Here is a 20,977-nt window from a genome sequence, read left to right as displayed (position 1 = left end):
CAGTGGCGGCACAGACTAAGTGCTACCAGTGCTTCGGACTCGGCTCTAAGAACCGTCTACTCTCCGAGGCCGCCAGCCAGTATCCCATCTCCAGCTGCAACGACATTGGACCTCGCACTAACAAGGTGGACTGTACCGGGAAGTGTTACATCCAGAACTTCACTGTGAACTACGCTTTCACGCAAAGTAAGTTCCCTGGTCTTACTGCGAATAAGAGGCATGCATACATTCGTTATGGCTTATAACTTTGCTCCATTTAGTGTTAAGCACTAAATAGCGTGCACAAACATAAGGCAAAAAAGCAAACAAAATATAACGGGATAGGTCAAGTTTTGTTTGTTTGTTTGTTTGTTTGAGTCATTTTTCTTCCAACATAATTTCATACGTAAATCAAGATTATTTTCAGTAATATTATCAGTATACAGATTATGATATACATGATTAGAAGAAAAAAAAAAACACCCAAACAAATGTGTAAATTAATTCCATTAAGCTGCGTTTACACCATTTTCCCGGCAGCCACGGCAGTCCCATTTTGCCCGAAACGCAGTGCGCCGTGGGTAGATGAGACATTTTCCTGTCCCCCCCCCCCCCCTTCGCATTCTAGTCTGGTTTGTTCCAGTCCTCGCTAGGTAAACATTTTTATAGCTATCAGATGTTGTCCTCACGGTGTCTGATCAGGCTAGACTGTCAATATTTTCCGCCGTTTTATTACGGCATACAAATTCCTCATTAGCACCGAGACTGCCGTGGCAAATTTTTTGACAGTTTAAAAATCTTACACGGCATCCACGGCAATCACGGCCTGTCATGTTTGACAATCCAGTCTCACCGCGTTGTTTCACGTCCATCCCGTTTTTTTTTTTTTTTTTTTTTTTCCATGGTGACCTCAAACGGGGCTGCCATGGTTGCCGGTAACATGGTGTCAATTCTAATTGTATTTGAGTAATTGAGTAATTGAGTAATTGTAATTGAGTATTAATGATGTAATATTTCTGATATCATTCATGTTACCCAGTGTAACATTTTGTAATTCATACGTCAGAAAGCCGATCAGAAGAAAAGTAAACATTACGCTTCGTACTCATGTGGGAAGATCAAGTATAACAATGCTATTGTAATGATTCTACACAGAGAAATGTGTATCAAACCTCCCGATGGAATCCCATTTTCTTTGCTCAATTTTCCACTAATAAATGATATTCATTTCTGGTCAGTTTTTTTTTTTTCTGTTTGCGTTTGTTACAAACATTGTGTACAACAGAATTATGACATTGTCATTTTTTTAATGACTTCAACGCTATCTCGTACAGCAAATATGCCAAATATGGAAGTGGACTATGTCAACATGGGCTGCGGGGGGACCGCCCGGAGAAACGGCTGCCAAGATTTCTCCACTTTGCCCAACATCGACGATATCCGGCAGCAAGTCACCAATTTCGTCTCCCCCTACGGCGGTCGAGTCAGCACTATGAATGGCGAGGCGTGCTTCTGCGCGCAGAATTTGTGCAACTCCGCGACGACTTGTGCAAAGACTAGCTTCGTACTGTTGGTTGCTTGTTTGGCTTTGTCAATGGTGTTTAAGTCAATACAATAACGGAGTAAACTTCGAAAGAGGAAGGAAAAAAGTTTGAGAAAGAGAGAGAGAGAGATGGAAAGAAGATGAAGGAGAGAACGGAGGATGGGGATGGAGTGATTAAAGAAAGCGAGAAAATAACACTAATACAATAATTTGTCTGAGTATAAATACATTCGTATCTTAACAGGGCCTTGTTCCGGTGATAACGATACTATTAGGTGTAACTTACGAAATAATCATGCAGCCAGTATGGCAACGGTAAAACAGCTTAAAGGGTGTGTACAGTTCTGGTCGAGGTGAGGCTTTAGCTTTTAACATTTTACAAGATATTCACAAACCACTCTATGAGATGTCAAAGAGCATGCAATTCTAAGGGGTATCAAAAGTTTATTAGATGAAAATCGGTTTTGAAATGGCTGAGATATCCAAAAACAAGATGAAACAAAGAGATCCTAATAAAAGGCGTGGCCTGTCGCCTTTTATCATTACCACTTTTTTGGATATCTCGGCCATTTGAAAACCAATTTTCATCAAATAAAAGTTGAATCCTTCTTAAAATTACATGTTCTTTCATATTTCATAAGAGGTTTCTCATTATCTCACTTAGGAATGTTCAAAACATGAATATTTACCTCTACCAGTACTGTACAGTCCCTTTAAATCTCTTCACACTCGTATTCCAAGTCCTTGTGAATCAGTCGGCCATGTTTCGGGGTGGGGGGGGGGGGGAGGCAGTGGGAAGAGAGCTTGTTTGTATATTATGACGTATGTGACGTGTATGTCTTTAAATACTTCGAGTTGGGGACATATCCCATCACTGTCATGATTCAGGGACACGCCATGATACTAAATGAGCGTTCTTTAATCTCTCTTATAAGATATAATAGCTTGTTTTTGTTTGCTTGTATTTCGTCTGTTCGACTAAATTGCTAAAACGTATGAAAAGGAAATATATTATGTATGTTAATGAAGAGTTATGTGAAGTAGATCATACTAATAGCCCATACTTTATGACTGATTGTATATTATACTACATTGTATATGGCTTACTGCCTGTCATTAATGAAGATTAGTTACAATATCTACATTCTCTGTAGATAGATCAGCTTGTGTTTTTGCTTCAATTCGACTGTGAGCACTATGAAGGTATAGAAGTTTGTGATCGTATCTGAATTTACGTTATCATTTCTTATATCATGAAATGCTTCGTGTATATATACATGCAGTTTATCATAAATACTTCAGCATGTCTACGGTATTTTGTTCCCTGCACCAATGTAGATACACACAGACTCTTGTATTATCTTTGAGCTATCGGTAGGGGTTATCGATTTCGTTCAACCTTCACATAACCAGCAGAACTAATATGACTGTTATTCATGACCTCTTATGTGATAACAATTCCTCTTTCATTATATTTCTCCAAGAGAACCTCATTGTTTGAGGACACAATTGATAGAATTGTCAAAATGTTCTTGCTTTTTGTCATGTGAAAGTGGTAACAATTTTCACTCCAAAACTTGCCAAAGGTATCAATATTTCTAATGGGATAACTCAGACATGCTTGTAATAATTTTGTGAGCCCTGATTTGTCAATAATGAAAAGGGAGTTCAAATTCAGAATTATACCTTGTAGAGAAAACAAAATAGGCCGTTTCCGGCGTAATGAACTGTCACAAGACATATATGAGGTTAAATGATTTATAACTTGACTTGCTCTCTGTGATTTTTTATGCATGATCATGACTCGCAAGGGCTGAATGACGCTCTTCTGAAATCGCGTGAAGTCCAGCGATCACTTTTCGACTCGATCGATTTTTACCTGTATCTTTGCACAAGTTTAGAGAGAAAGAGAGCGAAAAAAAAAATATGTTGTTGCAATAATTATGATGACTGAAAAATGATTATTTGTCAACTCTTAATTCTCTTCATTTTGATCTTGCCTAGGTGATGTATTAAACGATCAAGAGTTGTTTGAGTGCGTCGCTACTGTTGCTTGCCTTTGGATAACCTAAATCGAATCGAAAAGTAATCGACCTGCATAGTGCAAGGTGGTAATTTTAGCGAATTCTCAGAGTAGACAGTTCATTTTATGCTTTCGGTCATTTCGTGTAAAGTCATTTTCACATTTTTTCTTTAACGTAGATGTCGAGTCCTTCACACGTACAAGAAGATTAAAAAAATAATATAAAAAGAATAATATTGTTTTGATGCAGAATCAATACAGCTGTAGTTTTTCCTTCTCAATGATGCTAGGTATAGTCAGATGCTACAAGAAATCCACGAGGATCTTTGCTGCAAGCATTAATGTGTGTGTATCTGCCTTTGTTTATCAAGACAACTCTATGGATTATTCCCATACCGCAGGAAAAAAGAAAAGAAAAAGATCATTAATGTATGTGAGTTGAATACTTATGATATTAAACATTTATACAATATCACTCATAGTGCATACAAATTGAACAAGCAATATACAAGACGAGCAATAAGAATAAAACATCTTTTTCATTGAGACATCATTGTCTGACGGGTGTTTTGTGAGCGTACGTTTTCGTCTGTACCATCCTCAGTAGCATAGATTAATGAATCGGTTGAAGCGTAAGAGAGAGCAGGTGCATGACAGGCATGACAAGAGGGAAGTTAGTCTTTATGATTACGGCCACTGTCATCTTTATTGCAACAAAAAGAATGATCTCAGTAATGTGAATATAGACACACAAATCTTGGAACGCAGTACCATGAAGCCATTCAGCTGAAGAGTTGAATTGAATTTCACGGTTTTTGTTTGTTTGTTTTTGACGGAGCAGCAATCCCATCACGCCGTTATACTGAGTAGGCTTGATATTAATGACTGTTTCCCCGCATGACTGTTCCATCAAAACAGCCAAACCAGTTTCCTCTTGGTTTGTAGGCCTAGGCAAAATTCCCTGTTTTTCTGTATTTATATAATAAAAGGCGATATCCTGAATTTTTCGTGTTGTGTTACCTTTTAGTTTTTAGAATGCTTTACGGTTAATTTGCAGTTCTATGCCATGGTAAAATATATATATATATATATATATATATATATATATATATATATATATATATATATATATATAAACACACACACAAAAAACACAGCAACAACTCATTATGAAACCGGGATGGAGTTCCCATTAGTGTCAGATCATTGAAACTATTCCCACCTCCCTGGTCACGGATAGGCTACTCCATTACACGTGAGCATAGAAAAAAAATATTGATATAAATAGAAGAAGAAGATGACGATGAAGGAGACAATATATTGGCAGGTTGTCCTAGATGTGAACGCTAGTTTGTAACTTTGCCTGAATTATGGATCACTTCAACTTCCATAAATGATAAGATTTGAGCATTTTCACTTGACCTTTGACCCTTGCCCTTTGACCCCCATGACATACAGGCACTGTCTGGTAATATCCAATTTTCACGAAAATGCTTCGATTTATTTTCAAAATATGGACAAATTTTCACATTTTCACTCAACCGTTATAGGCCCATTGGCCTAAATCTTTCTCTTTTTGAGCAGTAATGCGTGTCATAGGCACTTTACCTAATTTGATTGTGTATGCATTGCGTAATCTTCAAGGTATGGAGAGAATAGTGTAATTTCAGTATCGATTAGTAGAACTTGAGCACCAACCTGATCCATGGCCTTTGACCCTATGACCCCGAAATTCCCAAGAGAATCACTGTTAGGATGTAATGCATGGGCTTGAGTTTCATGAAGATACCCTGAGCCATTTCCGAGATATGAAGAAAAAAAAAGTGAAATCTTAGCATTTTCACTTGACCTCTTGTGACGTTTGACCCCATGGGATAAAACGTTCCTTGGAGAATCTTTTTTTTTTTTTTCCTGGTATAGGTCTATACACTAGGTTTCAAAAAAATACCTTCAGGTATAATATATTATGACATGACGGATAAAGTGAAATTGAAAGAATTTAATTTTGACCTTTGACCTTGACCATGTGCCCCCGCAAGGTTGATAGGCTAACTTCGTCCAGTATTGCCGAGTTTCACATGGATACTCTGTCCACGTATAGATTGCGGACTGGAAGAAGGACGGACGGACGGACAGACGGACGGACAGACGGACGGGACAATCCGAAAATATATACACTCCGACGACACTTTGTGACGGAGATAAAAACATTATTCAAGCAACTAAGTAACTGGCAAGCCCTTCTCCCTTCCTTTCCACTCCCTCCCCCTCTCTCCCTCTCCCCTTTCTCTCTGTTGATATAAGAACACATCAATCTTATTTCATATCCCACTATCTGTGAGCACCCGTTGGTCAAACACGGGGGAGGTTGAAGTCTAGATCTCTTCCAAATCAAACTGGAATATTAGATATAATAGATATAATATTAGATAGAATATTAGATTGTGTGCTATCATAAAAGAAACAGCCGTTGAGGACTTCAGACAGGCACTTACATTACACTTACATGCCATGTGTCAGCGCTCCGCAAAAATTAAAAGAAACATAAATTGATAGGTAAACATAGGTGAATGCGAAACGAGTATGTGGAAATACTCAGTGATGCTTGTGGCCTATTTCGGGGTCGCGGTAAAGCGGTATACGTGCACAAACTGATCTTTATCCTGCAGCGGGCGATCCACATACCCAGGGTCTGGGCCGATTATGGAAACACCTACAGCAACCTCCGCCAAGCCTTCTTCCACGGAATCTGCACAGTACTGTAACTGCTCAAAGAGATTATTACTACTGCGGCTAACTATACTCGAAAGGCAATCTCGCCCATAGTCCACTTCCTGGACTGTATTCGTATCAAAGAGATTATACCTATCTCTTTGATTCGTATGCAGTGTACCCGCGTACGTACGGACGTACGTTGATGGTGTCTGTACATTGTATGTACACTGTACATGTATCACACAATTCACCCCTCCTGAATAATTTTTTTCCGGGAGTACCAATTGGTAAGTTCACATGTGGTATGTATCATAAAAACAAAATCACGATAATTGTGTTGTTAGAGGTGATATCTCTGTATGCTACACGTCTAGCTGTAGTACTCGGGTACAACCTCAGAAGTTGAAGGGGGTATTGTAATGACAGTAGCCTATGTCTATGACTGGAATTTCGTAACTTGTACACTACTCATCATGCTCTACCATATCTCTACATTGCATCCACCGCCACCTCCAGCTCAGGGGCGTCACCAGCTTTTTTTTTTTCCAAGTGGGGTGCGTTTTGATGATGTAACGAGATTTAGTGGACAGACGTTTGGAATTCAGGAAGCTCTCAATCCCCAGACATTTAGGGTTTTTAGGGAAACCAAGCGGGGAAAGGGCACCGGCGTAGCTAGGATTTCATCCTTATTTTTTTTTTTTTTTTTTTGGGGGGGGGGGGGGTGATAGTATGCGAGGGAGCGAAGCGACCGAGCCCCATCGAACGGAGCGAGCAAGATTGGGGGGGGGGGGGGTGTGGGAGGGGGTTGTCCCCCCCCCCCCCATGGTGAGAATTTTTTTTTTTTTGCATTTTGATGTTGTAAATGATGCACTTTGATGCATGTTTTTGCTTGTTTTATCGACTTGAAACAGTCCAACTTGTTTAAGGTATAGCAGAATAATTTGATTTCGATTATTATTGAACGATTTGCCCATAAAATAGGGCCTAGTATCATCGAAATAAACTTCCTGTTTTAATATTTACACTGAATATCATGAACGAGACCAAGCAAGAGCGAGGGGAGTGAGCAAGGGGGAGGGTGTGGGAGGGGTGTCCCCCTCCCACGGTGAGAAGTTTTTGCATTTTGATGTTGTAAATGGTGCGATTTGATGCATGTTTTTGCTTGTTTTATCGACTGAAACAGTCCCACTTGTTCAAGGTTTATAGCAGTATATTTTGATGTAGATTATTATTGAACAATTTGCATATAAAATAGTATCATCCAAATAAACTTCCTGTGTTTAATATTTACACTGAATATCATGAACGCGACCAAGCAAGAGCGAGCGGAGGGAGAGAGGGGGTAGGGTGTGGGAGGGGGTTGTCCCCCCTCCCACGGTGAGAACTTTTTTCATTTTGATGTTGTAAATTGTGCAATTTGATGCAGGTTTTTTTCGTGTTTTATCGACTTGAAACAGTCCCACTTGTTTAAGGTAGCAGTACATTTTGATGTAAATTGTTATTGAACCATGTGCCTATAAATGATATCATGTAAATAAACTTCTTGTATTAATTCTTACACTGATGATGTCATGAACGCGACCGAGACCGAGCAAGCGGAGCGAGCGAGGGGGGAGGGTGTGGGAGAGGGTCGTCCCCCCTAGCACGGTGAGAACTGAAATTGTAGTTTGATGTTGTAAATGGTGCAATGCGATGCATGTTTTTGCTTGTCTTATCAACTTGAAACAGTCCCACTTGTTTAAGGTAGCAGTATACTTTGAAGTAGATTATTGTTGAACAATTTGCATATAAAATATTATCATCAAACTAAACTTCCTGTTTTTATATTTACACTGAATATTATGAACGCGACGAGACAAGAGCGAGTGAGCGAGGGGGAGGGTGTGGGAGGGGTGTGTGGGAGGGGGTTTGATGTAAATTATTGTTCATGAACAATTTGTCTCTAGAATGGTATCATTTAAATAATCTTCTTGTATTAATTCTTACACTGATGTCATGAACGCGACCGAGCCCGAGCAAGCGGAGCGAGCGAGGGTTTAGGGTGTTGGAGGGGGTTGTCCCCCTCCCACGGTGAGAACTTTTTGCATTTTGATGTTATAAATGGTGCAATTTGATGCAGATTTTTGCGTGTGGTGCAATACAACTGTACTTGAATTTTTTGCAGCCCCCTTCCAAAAATAATAACTTAAACAAATAGTTTTTTTTTTTCGGTGAAATGTTAATGGCTCTTTTTCCGAGTGTGCATCATCTCTGTGTATGTACAAAGTGTAGTGAGGTAGAGCTTAGGGGGAGGATGTGGGGGGGATACCCCCTCCCGCTCGACGGAACTTTTGAGTTTTTAGAATTGAAATAAAGCGATCTGATGCACACTTTTTGTGGAAAATCCGGAAATTGTCATTCCCCATATAGTGTACTAAGTCTATAGAAGGGACAAGGTAATGGCAGGGTGGTAAGATGCCTCTCCCACACTTTTCGATGAAACATTTATAAATCTGCCAGTCTTCATAGGTGTATTAAGTCCATGGAAAATAGACCGAACGGGGGAAGGTGTGGGAAGAGGTATCCCCCTCCGACACGAGAGAGACTTTGCTTTTTTAGAATTGAAATTCAGCAACCTTCCATCTGGTGCACACTTTTGGGTGAAATAATTGGACAGCTTTAAACAAAAAAAGCAAGAAAATATTTTCATCTCGGAAATTATAATTACGTGGGTTGGGGCAGATATGGTGCGCTTGCCCCCCGAACATTATTTTATGGAGGCAACTTTTTTTTTTTCTGTCAAAAAGCAGGAAAATCTCATCTCACTAATTATTAATTATGGGGTGCAAAATTATAATATGCTTGCCCTTCCAATGTTTTTATGGGGGTAAACTTTTTTTCTGGCAAAAAAAGCAAGAAAATCTTCTCGTCTCGGGAATTATGGGGGGGGGTGGGCAAAATGATATACTTGCCCCTCCATTTTTTTTTTTTTTTTTTTTTTTTTTTGTAATGAGGCTCCTATTATCCGCATCCACGATTACCTGAAAGGGGTATAAGGCTCGCACTTGGGCTCGCATTATCAATATGGATTGGTCAGAAGTAACGTGCTGTACATAGACCCTACCAGTGGCGTAACTACGGGGGGGGGGGGGGGCATGGGGGCACGTGCCCCCCCCCCCCCCATCCGCTGGTAAAATGAGAAAAAAAAAAAATCCTTACCAAAATGGTAATTCAAGGGTTAGTAAACTGCTTTTGAAATCGACATGAAAGGGTGATCAAGAAATAAGATAAGCTAACATAAGATTTCTTTTAACCGTAATTAAAGAGGTATATGTGTGAAACATTGTTCAAAAAGCCCGAAGCCGACAAAAGATTGTGATTCAACGTGATTCCTGGTTGGCATTCTGAATATAAGCAGGATTTGCGCTGTTACTCAGAACATCCGAACGGCAAAAGCAGTCGCTGCAATGTTGCGCAATGTGATGTAGAATGTACACCTTTGTACCTTTATACGCTTCGTTATATCAAAGCTAGATCATTGATTTTGCAGTGTTGCTTTACATTCTAGTCCATATTAAAATGCTTTGCATTGCCAATATTAAGACTTGACCTGGGCTATTTCCTAACATTTCCACGTATATGAAACAAACACACACACACACACACACACACACACACACACACACACACAAACAAAAACGGCGAGGCTCTAAAGTGCAGATTTTGGACATCCTTCCCCCGCTTGGTCACTTCGACGCCCCCTCGCTGGTCATTATACCTCCCCCAATCATGAACATAAACCGACACCCTTGACTACCAGTGGCGGATCCAGGGGGTGCCCACCGGACACCCCCCTCCCCCCTCTTAATTTCCAAAGCGAAAAAATATATAGCGACAACGGCAGTTTTTGCACTGTAAAATGTCAAAATTTTCAAGTTCGCTCGCTTCGCTCGCTCGCATTTAATCGTTATGCCATTCTCCTGATGTTACTGCCATTAATTGCCAGCAGTTGCGCCCGGTGCCCCCCCCCCCCCCTTAATTTCCAAAGTGAAAAAATATAGCTACAAACATCAGTTTTGGGAATGTAAAATGTCAACATTTTCAAGCTCGCTCCGCTCCGCTCGCTCGAATTTAATCGTTATGCCATTCTCCTGATGTTGCTGCCAGTAATTCCAGCAGTTGCGCCCCCTTAATTTCCAAAGCGAAAAAATATAGCTACAAACGGCAGTTTTTGGACTGTAAAATGTCAAAATGTTCAAGCTCGCTCGCATTTTTAATCGTTACGCCATTCTCCTGATGTTGCTGCCAGTAATTGCCAGCAGTTGAGCCCGGTGCGCCTCCCCCTTAATTTCCAAAGCGAAAAAATATAGCTACAAACGGCAGTTTATGGACTTTTAAAATGTCAAAATTTTCAAGCTCGCTCGCTTCGCTCGCTCGCATTATTTCAATCGTTATACCAGTCCCGTCTGAACGTAACTAATGTTGCTGCTAGTAATTGCCAGCAGTTGAACCTGGAGCGCCCCCCTTAATTTCCAAAGCGAAAAAAAAAAAAGGCTACAAACGGCAGTTTTGGGACTGTAAAATGTCAAAATTTTCAAGCTCGCTTGCTGGTGACGCCCATGCAGCTCCAACCTGACCTCCAACCTGACCTCGCTCGATTGGTGCCTCGATTCGCACCTGCACCTCCAGGAATATTCAGCATTGTTTAGTGAACAAACGGGGCCCCAATTTTATTTTAGACTGAGTTGTATGACAGAAGTTTACGGTAGTAGCATTGCACCATGTCTGAAAGTAGACCTCAGAGGATATTTCAAATATTGTATCACAATTCGGAATCGCCACTGTAGTGTCTGGTTCACGTCCTGCGTATATTTCATCATCAGCGCGCAGGTGGTATGGTAGTACAGTGTACTCCCGTTATAACGAACACGGTTATAACGAAATTCCGGTTACAATAAAACGAAGTAAAAATTCGGGCCGCAACGTTATCCACTGTGTGCTTTTTTTTTATTGTTTATTATTTTTGTTCGGTTAGACCGAAATTTCGATATAACGAAAGGAAACTGCCGGTCCGGAGGACTTCGTTCTCAGTAACGGGAGTCCACTGTATCACAGCCCTTGTTCCACTATGCCGTTCTCTCCGCGATTTGACAATTTAAACATGAGCCGATCTGGACACAGTACGATGTAAGAACGCTCTGATAACGCTGTATTTACGACTAACACGTGCTTGCTACGCTGTTGTACTACGATGATCGGGTATGAGAATTTGCAATCTCTGCCCGCCGCTGCAGATAGGCTTTAGATGTAACTACGCTGTCAGTACGATGTTGCCGTAGACAGAAAGATCCGTCTGTCCGGAGGAGTCTCTTATTTTATCATTATTTTTTTTTTTACGTTATCGCTTCCTCGATCCGTAGAGGGGATCCGTGGAGCCAGACGCAGTCTCCGCGGAACATATCCCCGACGACCAGATACAGCTCGATCTCTCGGTCGAATGTTGCCAATGCTATATCCGATCTATACGATTTTAAATCACGCAGTTCTCCTGTCCGGAGAGCTGAAAGTGCCCATTGTGCTCCGATGTACCCCGATTCGACTGTCGATCCTCAGTAAGTCAACTTATTACCAGGCAGAACCAAAGAGATTGATTGAGGCTTCTCAACTCAATGTTCTTCCTGCTGCAATTCATTATTTATCAAAGATGTGCTGATCTTTCCAAGGCTTTTTCTTGATGTCCTTGCCTTTATATTCCGTCTTCTCCCTGTTGTAGATGATTTCATATTCTTCTAAATTCTACCATGTCCTCTTCTTCCTTCTCTGTTAGCATTCCGTGCAGTCTTTCTTTCTTCGCCTCGTGGGTAGCTGCTTCGCTGCTTTCTTCTCTTATCTTTCTCCTCCCCAGCAGTTTTGCCTCTCGATCTCTTTGATCTTTTTCTGGCAGACATTTTGGCTGTGAATTTTAAAGCTTATCGGCTTCGTCGCTTTTAGAGCGGCGAGAGCGGAAAATATGCATGATTGAGTCTTGGAAAGCGTAGCAACAGCATAGCTAAAGCGGAAACAGCGTAACTAAAGCGGGAATGAAGCGTACTGAGAGCGTCGTAGGAAGGGGCCTTGATTTTATACGTGTCCAGTTTACTTCCCGTTCTTGTGCCGATGTTACTACGCTCAGGAAGACCTTGTTATGCTCATCCCGCGGTGTTTACACTGTCACTACGCTCTCCCCGCTTGCCCAACGAATTCAAAATAGGTCAATTTTTATCAGGGAGATCGGGAAGAAATTTTGAACAGGTTCAAATTTTTTTCCCGATCTGGAAAAAAAAAATGCCTGCTCCCACCCCGTCCTCAAAACGCTGCTGTTACGATGCTTCTGATCCCTCTACGCTTTTGCCGATCTTTCCCGACCTGCTAGATCGGGATAGATCGGGGTCCAGATCGTGATAGTGGAACGGGGGATATGCAGAGTAGTCGTTTAGCATATCAGTGTGTATGATTAACTTTGGGGACATCGTACCGAGTTAATGTTCCACCATGGTTCCACACAGACTACATCTGGGGGTGTTTCATGAACGTTGACAATTTCAGCAAAATCCTTGGTTTTTGATTGGATGAGATGCTCTGGTCACTGACTGTTACTATGGTGATTGTCAGCGCTGACAAGTTGTCAGCGCTGACTAACGTTGATGAAACACCCCCTGGATTCACGGAATCCATCCCCTATTGAGAAATATTATTGGCACAATCTGTATTATATTACTCCTCCGGACAGACAGATTTCCTGTCTAGATTGCCACTTAAAGGAAGAGTATGAATTAGGGAGGGGTAGATGATAACTTTGTATTATGTGCATAAAGTGTATAATGTAAATGACAAAGATAGATATGATTATAGATGGAGAGGTAGATAATTCATTTGTATTGCGTACAGAAAGTGTATAACACAGATGACATATTATGGATACAGGTAGATAGAAAGACAGACAGACAGACAGATAGATAGTTATAGAGATGTAGGTGTTTGGGCTATAGCTAGGTTTTAGGGGATATGTATTACAAGTACATGTATAAGTCGGCACAGCCCTAAACTCTGACCAGTTTGAGCGTTTAAAAAAAGGATGGTTTGTTGAAAGAAAGATGTTTCATGTCTGGGAATCCCCAGGGAATGTGCATTATGAAATCATGTAACCTAGCTTGTATTGTGCCTATGAATATCCTGGTTGAAATTTATCGCATTGATGGAGCACATTGACATCCAACAACTTTGATAACTTCGGCTCACGATATGGAATCAGCATGATTGAGCACTATAATGTCACCCATAATATCATGATTATGTTTTTCTGCTGGTAATGTACATACAGTTCATGTAAGCGTGACAGGTATGTATACAACCCCATATTAGATAACATTATGATAAAGACGAAAAGCAACAATTACTCCCTTGAATGTCCAAAACCACTTACCCTTTAAAAAAATAGTTTAGTACTTTACCATTTTTTGTTTTCATGTAGAATATAATTATAATTAGGACATTTCAGAGAAGTCAAAGGTCAACAGAAGTATGTCAGAATTACTTCTGTGACACACCATTCTCGTGGTAAAGTCTTATTAGGCTTTCAAATAAACATTACTTACCAAGTGATAGACAAAAATAAACATTCAGTGAGCTATTTTATTTCATTTAGAAAGTTAGTGAAATGAGGGCAACATTGCTGTACCTTCCAGGGAACCACAGGCCATTATCTGCAGAATATCAGTCGCTATGAAAGCGTTAAATCTAGATTGATCAATTGACTTTGTATATTTGATTGTTTTTGCTTCAGCAGATCTCATTATGGCTGAGTCAGGGGCTCAGGAAGAAACGAGCGAGGCGTTTGCAAACAGGATCAGCACCATCCTAACACACGGCTTTGTCGCACTGGCCGTGTCCCTTGGAGTTGAGACTGGCATCTTTGATGCCTTGGTACACTTGAAGGACAGAGAGAGCACAGCACAGGAGATTGCCGATGCTGCAGGACTCAAGGAGCGGTATGGGGCATGTATCTATTAGGTTGTCATTTAAAATGAAACCCTTTGCCATGCTGGCAAACACCAAGTGTTCGAATTTAATCTCATCGTGCAGTATACTCGAACCTGTCATCATATAACATAACATATTAACAATGTGGGAATTTCGGAGCTTATATGGGTATTTGTTCCACGTTCATCGTGTCACTGCCGGCAACCAGGGACAGCCTGGTGGTAGTGTCGCTGCCCGGAAAGCAGTAGATGACAGGTTCGAGTCCCACTGGTTCCTTTTTTCCGACATGTTTGTTAATTTACAGATCAGCAGTTGCGATCTTAACAAATTTTCATTTGTAGAGGGAGGCAAACTAAAGAAACTCAAACCTGAATATCATTGTTGTCATTGTTGTCTAAATTCTTGATCGTCAATACCTACTTGTCTACTTCATACGTAGGCGCACCCCTGGAGGCGCACGTTCATTTTGTTTGCCCGCCGAAGAGGTTCTTTGATGCGCGCGTTGTATCAACTCGGCCCCGAACTGCGATCACTGAACTCTATAGAGTTCAGTGACTGCGACCAGCCAGAACGCGAAGCGCTCATATTATTTTACAACTGCCGTCAAGGCGGGGCGGAGTTGTTCTCGAGTTCCAGTTAGCCTGACCACGATGGGGTAAGTTCTGAGATTGCGACTCCGACGAACTTTTTGGGGGTAATATTCCGCATTTTTGTCATTACCCAACGAATATTTTGTTATTACTGCATTATTCCACACATTTTTTTTTTTGAAATTTGACAGTTCTACAAGTGTACGAGAACTATGTTTTACCCTTGAATTAATGGAGAGAATATCAAATGCATTTGAAAGTCATTAAATTTTGGTTGGAATCTTTTTTTTTTTTTTTAGATTTAACAAAAGCAATTGTTAAAATGTTAAAATGTTACTTTTTTTCTCCATGTCTCGGAAAAGATTCAAGGTATCTTCGTAGAACATTAGTAGGGTACCTACTGTATTATGCATGTACTGACTGGCAGTGATTATCTAGGGAATTTTTTGGTCATGGGGTCAAAGGTCAAGGTCATCTCAAAATTTCACTTTTTAGCTCATATTTATGCAGTGCCTGCAAGATTTTTTTTTTTCTTGAAACTGGTGTAGACATGTATCATCCAATAAAGATTCTCTGAGATTTTTTTTTTTTTGCCAAAAGGTCAAAGGTCAGGTGAAAGTGCTAAATTTCACTCCTTCCTCCATACCTCGGAAGTGGCTCACGGTATCATCATGAAACTTAGTACATATGTTCTGCCTGACAGTGATTCTCTTGGGAATTTTAGGTCCATAAGGTCAAAAGGTCAAGGGTCGAAGGCCAGGTTGAAATGCTAACACTTTCCTATTTAATACAGAAATTACAATTTGTATGCCTCCGCCACGAAGTGGTGCCGGAGGCATTATGTTTTCGGGTTGTCCGTCCGTCCGTACGTACGTCCGTACGTCCGTCCAATAACTTGAGTAATATTTACTGGAATTTTACCAAACTTGGTCCAAGTATGAAGTATGATGGGGCAATTATTTGATTAGATTTTGGGTGAAATCGGCTAAAGGTCAAAGGTCAAAGGTCAAGGTCAAATCATGAAATTGTATCCGTTTACGCGATAACTCAAGACTGGATGGAGCAAATTTCACCAAACTTTGTTGGAGGATGATGTATGATGGGACAATTACTTGATTAGTTTTTCAGTGAAATCGGACAGAGGTCAAAGGTCAAAGATCAAGGTCAAATCCTAAAATTTATCTGTTTACGTGATAACTCAAAACTGGATGAAGCAGCTTTCACCAAACTTGGTCCAAGGATGATGTATGATGGGACAAATAGTTGAGTGGATTTTAGTGACATTGGCAAGAGGTCAAAGGTCAAAAGGTCAAGGTCAAATGCTACAAATGTTGCAATTTCCCCCATATCTATGCAATGCCCAAAGGTATTTTCTTGAAACTTGGTGTGGACATGTACTACTGCGTAAAGATTCTCCAGAGAGAGTTTCATGTCATAAGGTCAAAGGTCAAAAGGTCAAAGGTTAGGTGAAAATGTTGCAATATCACTTTTCTTGCAAATGGTTCAATGTATCTTCGTGGAATTTGGTACATACATTTGTATGCATGTACTGTCTGGCAGGGATTATCTAGGGAATTTAGGGGTCATGGGTCAATAGTCAGGGGGTCAAAGGTCAAGGTCAACTCCTCAAAATTTTACTATTTCCCTCATATACTAGTATATGCAATGCTTGTATTATTAGTTTCAAAACTTAATACATGCATTACCTAATGGAGATTCTCCGGGAAATTTCCAGCCAGAAGGTCAAAGGTTAAGGGTCAAAGGCCAGGTTTCAATGCCCTCCCCCCAAAAAAAAACAAAAAAAAAAACACACACACACACACACACACAAATCTATTTTGTACCATCATCACACTCTTTCTTCATACCTTGGAAATTACTCAGTGCATAAACTTCCCCAAATTTCCCCAAATATGTGTACCTGCACTCTTAGAAAATTATAGCAAACCCAGTTCAAGACATTTCTGACAAACATGTCATTTCAATATTTGGCAGTTATGTGAAACTGTCATGGATCACACATTGTGAAGACATTGTACTATACGCCTATTGGGAGAATCATGCATTATGGCGGAGGCATCAGTCGCCATAGCGACATTTCTAGTTCTCCATACCTTGAATATTACTCAATGCATAAACTTATCAAAGGTCAAGTAAAAGTCCTTAATCCTCATTACCATTTATCCAACTAACCCTAGTTTAAGGAAAGCGAACATGTATTACCAAATAGAGATTCTTCAGAGAGAGTTTTAGGTCATGAGGTCAAAGGTCAAAAGGTCAAAGGTCAGGGAAAATGTTGAAATTTCATTTTTTTTTCTCCAGATCTCGCATATCATATGGTCCAAGGTATCTTCATGGAGCTTGGTACATATGCATGTACTGACTGGCAGGGATTATCAAGGGAATTTAGAGGTCATGGGTCAAAGGTCTAAGGTCAATTCCTTAAAATTTCACTATTTCCCTCAATATTTATGCAATGCTTGCAGGATTTTTCTTGAAACTTAATATGTACATGTATTACCCCATGGAGATTCTCTGGGAAATTTCCTGCCAAAAGTTCAATGTCAAATGGTCAAAGCTCAAGTGAAAGTCCTATATTTCACTCTTTCCCCCATATCTTGAAAGTGAAAGTGACTCAAGGTATCACGAAACTTAGTACGTACTTATGCATGTTCTACCTGACAGTGGTTCTATTGGAAATTTTAGGGTCATATAGAGTCAAAGGTCAAGGGTCAAAGGCCGGGCTAAAATGCAAAAAGAAAAATTATATTTAATACTGAAATTTTACTTTTTCTTCATAACTTGTACTTAACTCTTATACTTTGTGTCTTATACTTGGAAATTACTTAAGGCATAAACTCATAAAAGAGTCACAAGTGAAGTAAAAATCCTCAAATCCCCAAATAGTCCTACATGTATACCTGCACTGTTAGACAATATTATAGCAAACCTAGTTCAAGGAAAGTGAACATTCAACACATTTGTGACAAACCTGTCATTTCAATATTTTGCCAGTTATGTGAATCTGTCACACACATTGTCAAGACATTGTATTATAGGCCTATTAGAACCATGCGTTATGGAGGAGGCATATATACCAATCGCCATAGCGACATTTCTAGTTATTGTTGTTGTGTGGTTTTTTTTTTTTTTGAATAATTTGCGGCATTTTTCACGGTTGTTGTGATGTTCCTTTCTATGTTGGTGCTCAGTATATATTTCTCAACCTGTGCTGGTACTCTGTAATTGCATTTCTCTATTGCAAATTGTAAATTGCATCCTATTTATTGTAAATGTAATCCATCTCGATAAGCTTCATACGGCCTTTTCTGATCCCTCACGTGCTACTAGTATGTAGATAGGCCCTATGTATCTTTTTCCTTACTTTTGTCTGGATCTTTTTAGCATGTGAGATAAAATGAAGTTAAATTTGAATTTGAGCTTTGAATGACAAAAAAAAAAAGAAGATAGAAACGTGGGCAAAGTCAAGATGGCAATGTTTGATTATTTTCTTTCAAACTTCAGGTATGTGAAAGAATGGCTCGGCTGCATGTCAGTTGTCCGGTTGGTTGATATCAACCCTGAAACGGAGAAGTACCGCCTGCCAGAGCACCGTGCACCCTTCTTCACGAGAGGGACCGATGCACATAACCTCGCCCTGCTCTGTACTGAATTGCCCATGCTGTCTGAGGTGTACAGCAAACTGGCGGAGTGCCTCAAGAAAAATGGGCCATCTGGTGAGGCATGCTGGGAAGGCTGACAGGGAAGGGGATGGGGTATGGATCTATATAATCATCTATTTATGTGGGGGTTTTTTTCTCGCTGTGTGTGTGTTTATGTGTGTTTTTAAAAGATATATTACCCTTATAGAGGGAAGTTTCATACCAAATTGCAATGTTGTATTTGGCATGGCATGTGTAGGGCCCACCAGATATCCTGCAAGGAATCACAATAATTGTGCATGAGAAGACTTCTGCGTCATGATATTACAAAAGAAAAGAGAGAAAAAAAAGCAAGAGATGTTTCCCTGTGGCAGATGTTGCATGTTTGTCAGTCTGGTTTCCAGACCCTTTGCCAACATGACTCCGTTTTGCCAAAGGGCAAATCCACCTAAACCTACTCCAGTTTTTGACGTTAAGGACGTCAATATCCTGTCTAGCGAAATAGTACTAGCAGAGGGTCTGGAAGCGAGACTACAATGATCCTTATGTGTATTTGAAAATACAGTAGCCATGGCTTAATTGGAACTCTGATAAGCACAAGAATACATCATGTTCACAGGATGATATCACTGCAACATTTGCAGGGCACATTTTATACTTCTTCCACTTATATGGCACAAGTTGTGACTTTGGTAGTGAAACACTAACAGGAAGTTGTTGTTTTTGTCAGATATTCAAGCAAAATGTGAACTTTGTATAAAGTTTGTCTTTCTGAAGAAAAAAACAAAACAAAAACAACCCCCAGGTACAACAAAGTGAATCCCTTACCGGTCTTAGAAACAGTGTATGAAGGGATATTCATCATTAGCAAAGTCTATATCATCGGACTGTGCACCATAATTTATCTTTTTAGAATGTTGACAAATGTGCTGTTACTTACATTAAGCCTTTGATTCTGTCAATTTCTGTTACAAGTTTGTAACAGAATTGAGAGGTTAGTTGTCAGCAAATATTTGCTGATTCTTGTATGCTTTTCTTCAGGTTTACCATACTCTGACTACACACTCTTCCACTCCTTCATGGCATCCTTAAGTGGGAGATGGGTTCACAACCACCTCGTCCAAGACTTTATACCATCGATGCCGAAAATTGAGGGGAAACTAAGTAAGAAGTATTCTTCTTCGGCTTGTTTATTCTGGTGTTTTTTTTTCCCTTTTCTCCAAGGTTTTGAGATTAGGGTTAGGGTTGTGATAGGGTTTCAGATTCAGTTTGATGTGAGGATGAGAATTAGGGTAAGGGTTATGCTTAAGGGTTTGCAGGAGCAAGTGTCATGGAACCTCCATAATATGAATGATTTCAGATTTGATTATGTACCACTCATGTCTTCTTGAACTTGTTAAAAAATAATAATAATTTGCACTGCATACAACTTTGGAAAGTGACTTCTTTTCCAGGTCCTATACCATTTATTAGTTCAAGGCAAACCATTCCACTCTCTGCAACAGTTTGAACTGTGTGAAAGTCTTCTGTTCCATATTCAAGGACTATGTTTTATGACTTGTTCCTATTCCATGTAGAATCAGGAATAAAGGTGCTGGACCTTGGCTGTGGTCGCGGTGTCTCCACATTGGTCTTTGCGGAAAACTATCCAAATAGCTCGGTCATCGGCCTTGAGATCTCTGAGGAGTGCATCACCTTTGCTAGGGAGCAAGCCGAGGAAAAGAAGCTTGTCAACGTGGAATTCGTTCAGTGCGATGCTGCAGAGCTTCCAAGTGACTGGTCCAATTCAGTGGACTATGTCTATGTTTACGACGTTATTCATGACCTTGCCCAAGCAGACAAAGTTTTGGAAGAGATTCACCGCATCCTCAAACCAGGCGGTGTCTTTTCCATGATTGAACCAGACTGCCAGACGAAGCAGTCGCACAATGTTGGACTGGACTGGTTGTCTCTGGTGTACGCAATTAGTCTCTTTCACTGCTTACCAATTTCTTTGTATTTTGATGGGAGCGTGGGGTTGGGTACAGCGTGGGGCCGGGACAAAGCCAAGGAATACATTAGTAATGCAGGTCTAAGTATAGATGCTGTAGTGAAGCTTCCAGCCAGTATGCAAGTTCATTTCATACGTTCCAAACCAAACTGACAGTGATATATGACCACTAGACTTGTCTAATGGATGGGCATGAAAATTCTGTGATTTCTTTGAAGCAGTTGTACAATGTATACTTGACTTCAGCATACTGTCAGGAAACGAAATGGTCTTGTACAGATTAACTCTCTATATTACATGTACCATGATCGCATACCCAATTTGGTCTACGGCTTATGCCAACTGTGCATATTTTATGCATTTATTCTGTGATTTCTTTGAAGCAGCTGTACAATGTATACTTGACTTCAGCATACTGTCAGGAAACGAACTGGTCTTGTACAGATTAACTCTCTATATTACATGTACCATGATCAC

At 40.3% G+C, this 20,977-nt stretch overlaps 1 protein-coding gene across 1 annotated transcript; it reads left to right on the top strand.

Annotated features, from left to right (window-relative positions):
• Positions 1 to 14,072: 14,072 nt before the first annotated feature.
• LOC140230971 (S-adenosylmethionine-dependent methyltransferase Rv2258c-like) lies at positions 14,073 to 20,653 on the top strand. Its single transcript, XM_072311115.1, has 4 exons — positions 14,073 to 14,266; positions 18,374 to 18,585; positions 19,552 to 19,674; positions 20,088 to 20,653. The coding sequence occupies exons 1-4, from the start codon at positions 14,073 to 14,075 to the stop codon at positions 20,651 to 20,653; spliced, it is 1,095 nt and encodes a 364-aa protein (XP_072167216.1).
• The last annotated feature ends 324 nt before the right edge of the window (positions 20,654 to 20,977 follow it).

Source organism: Diadema setosum, chromosome 7 (genome assembly GCF_964275005.1).
Source record: "Diadema setosum chromosome 7, eeDiaSeto1, whole genome shotgun sequence".
In the NCBI taxonomy this organism is placed as follows: Eukaryota; Metazoa; Echinodermata; class Echinoidea; order Diadematoida; family Diadematidae; genus Diadema; species Diadema setosum.
This window is presented reverse-complemented; position numbering and strand designations above follow the sequence as displayed.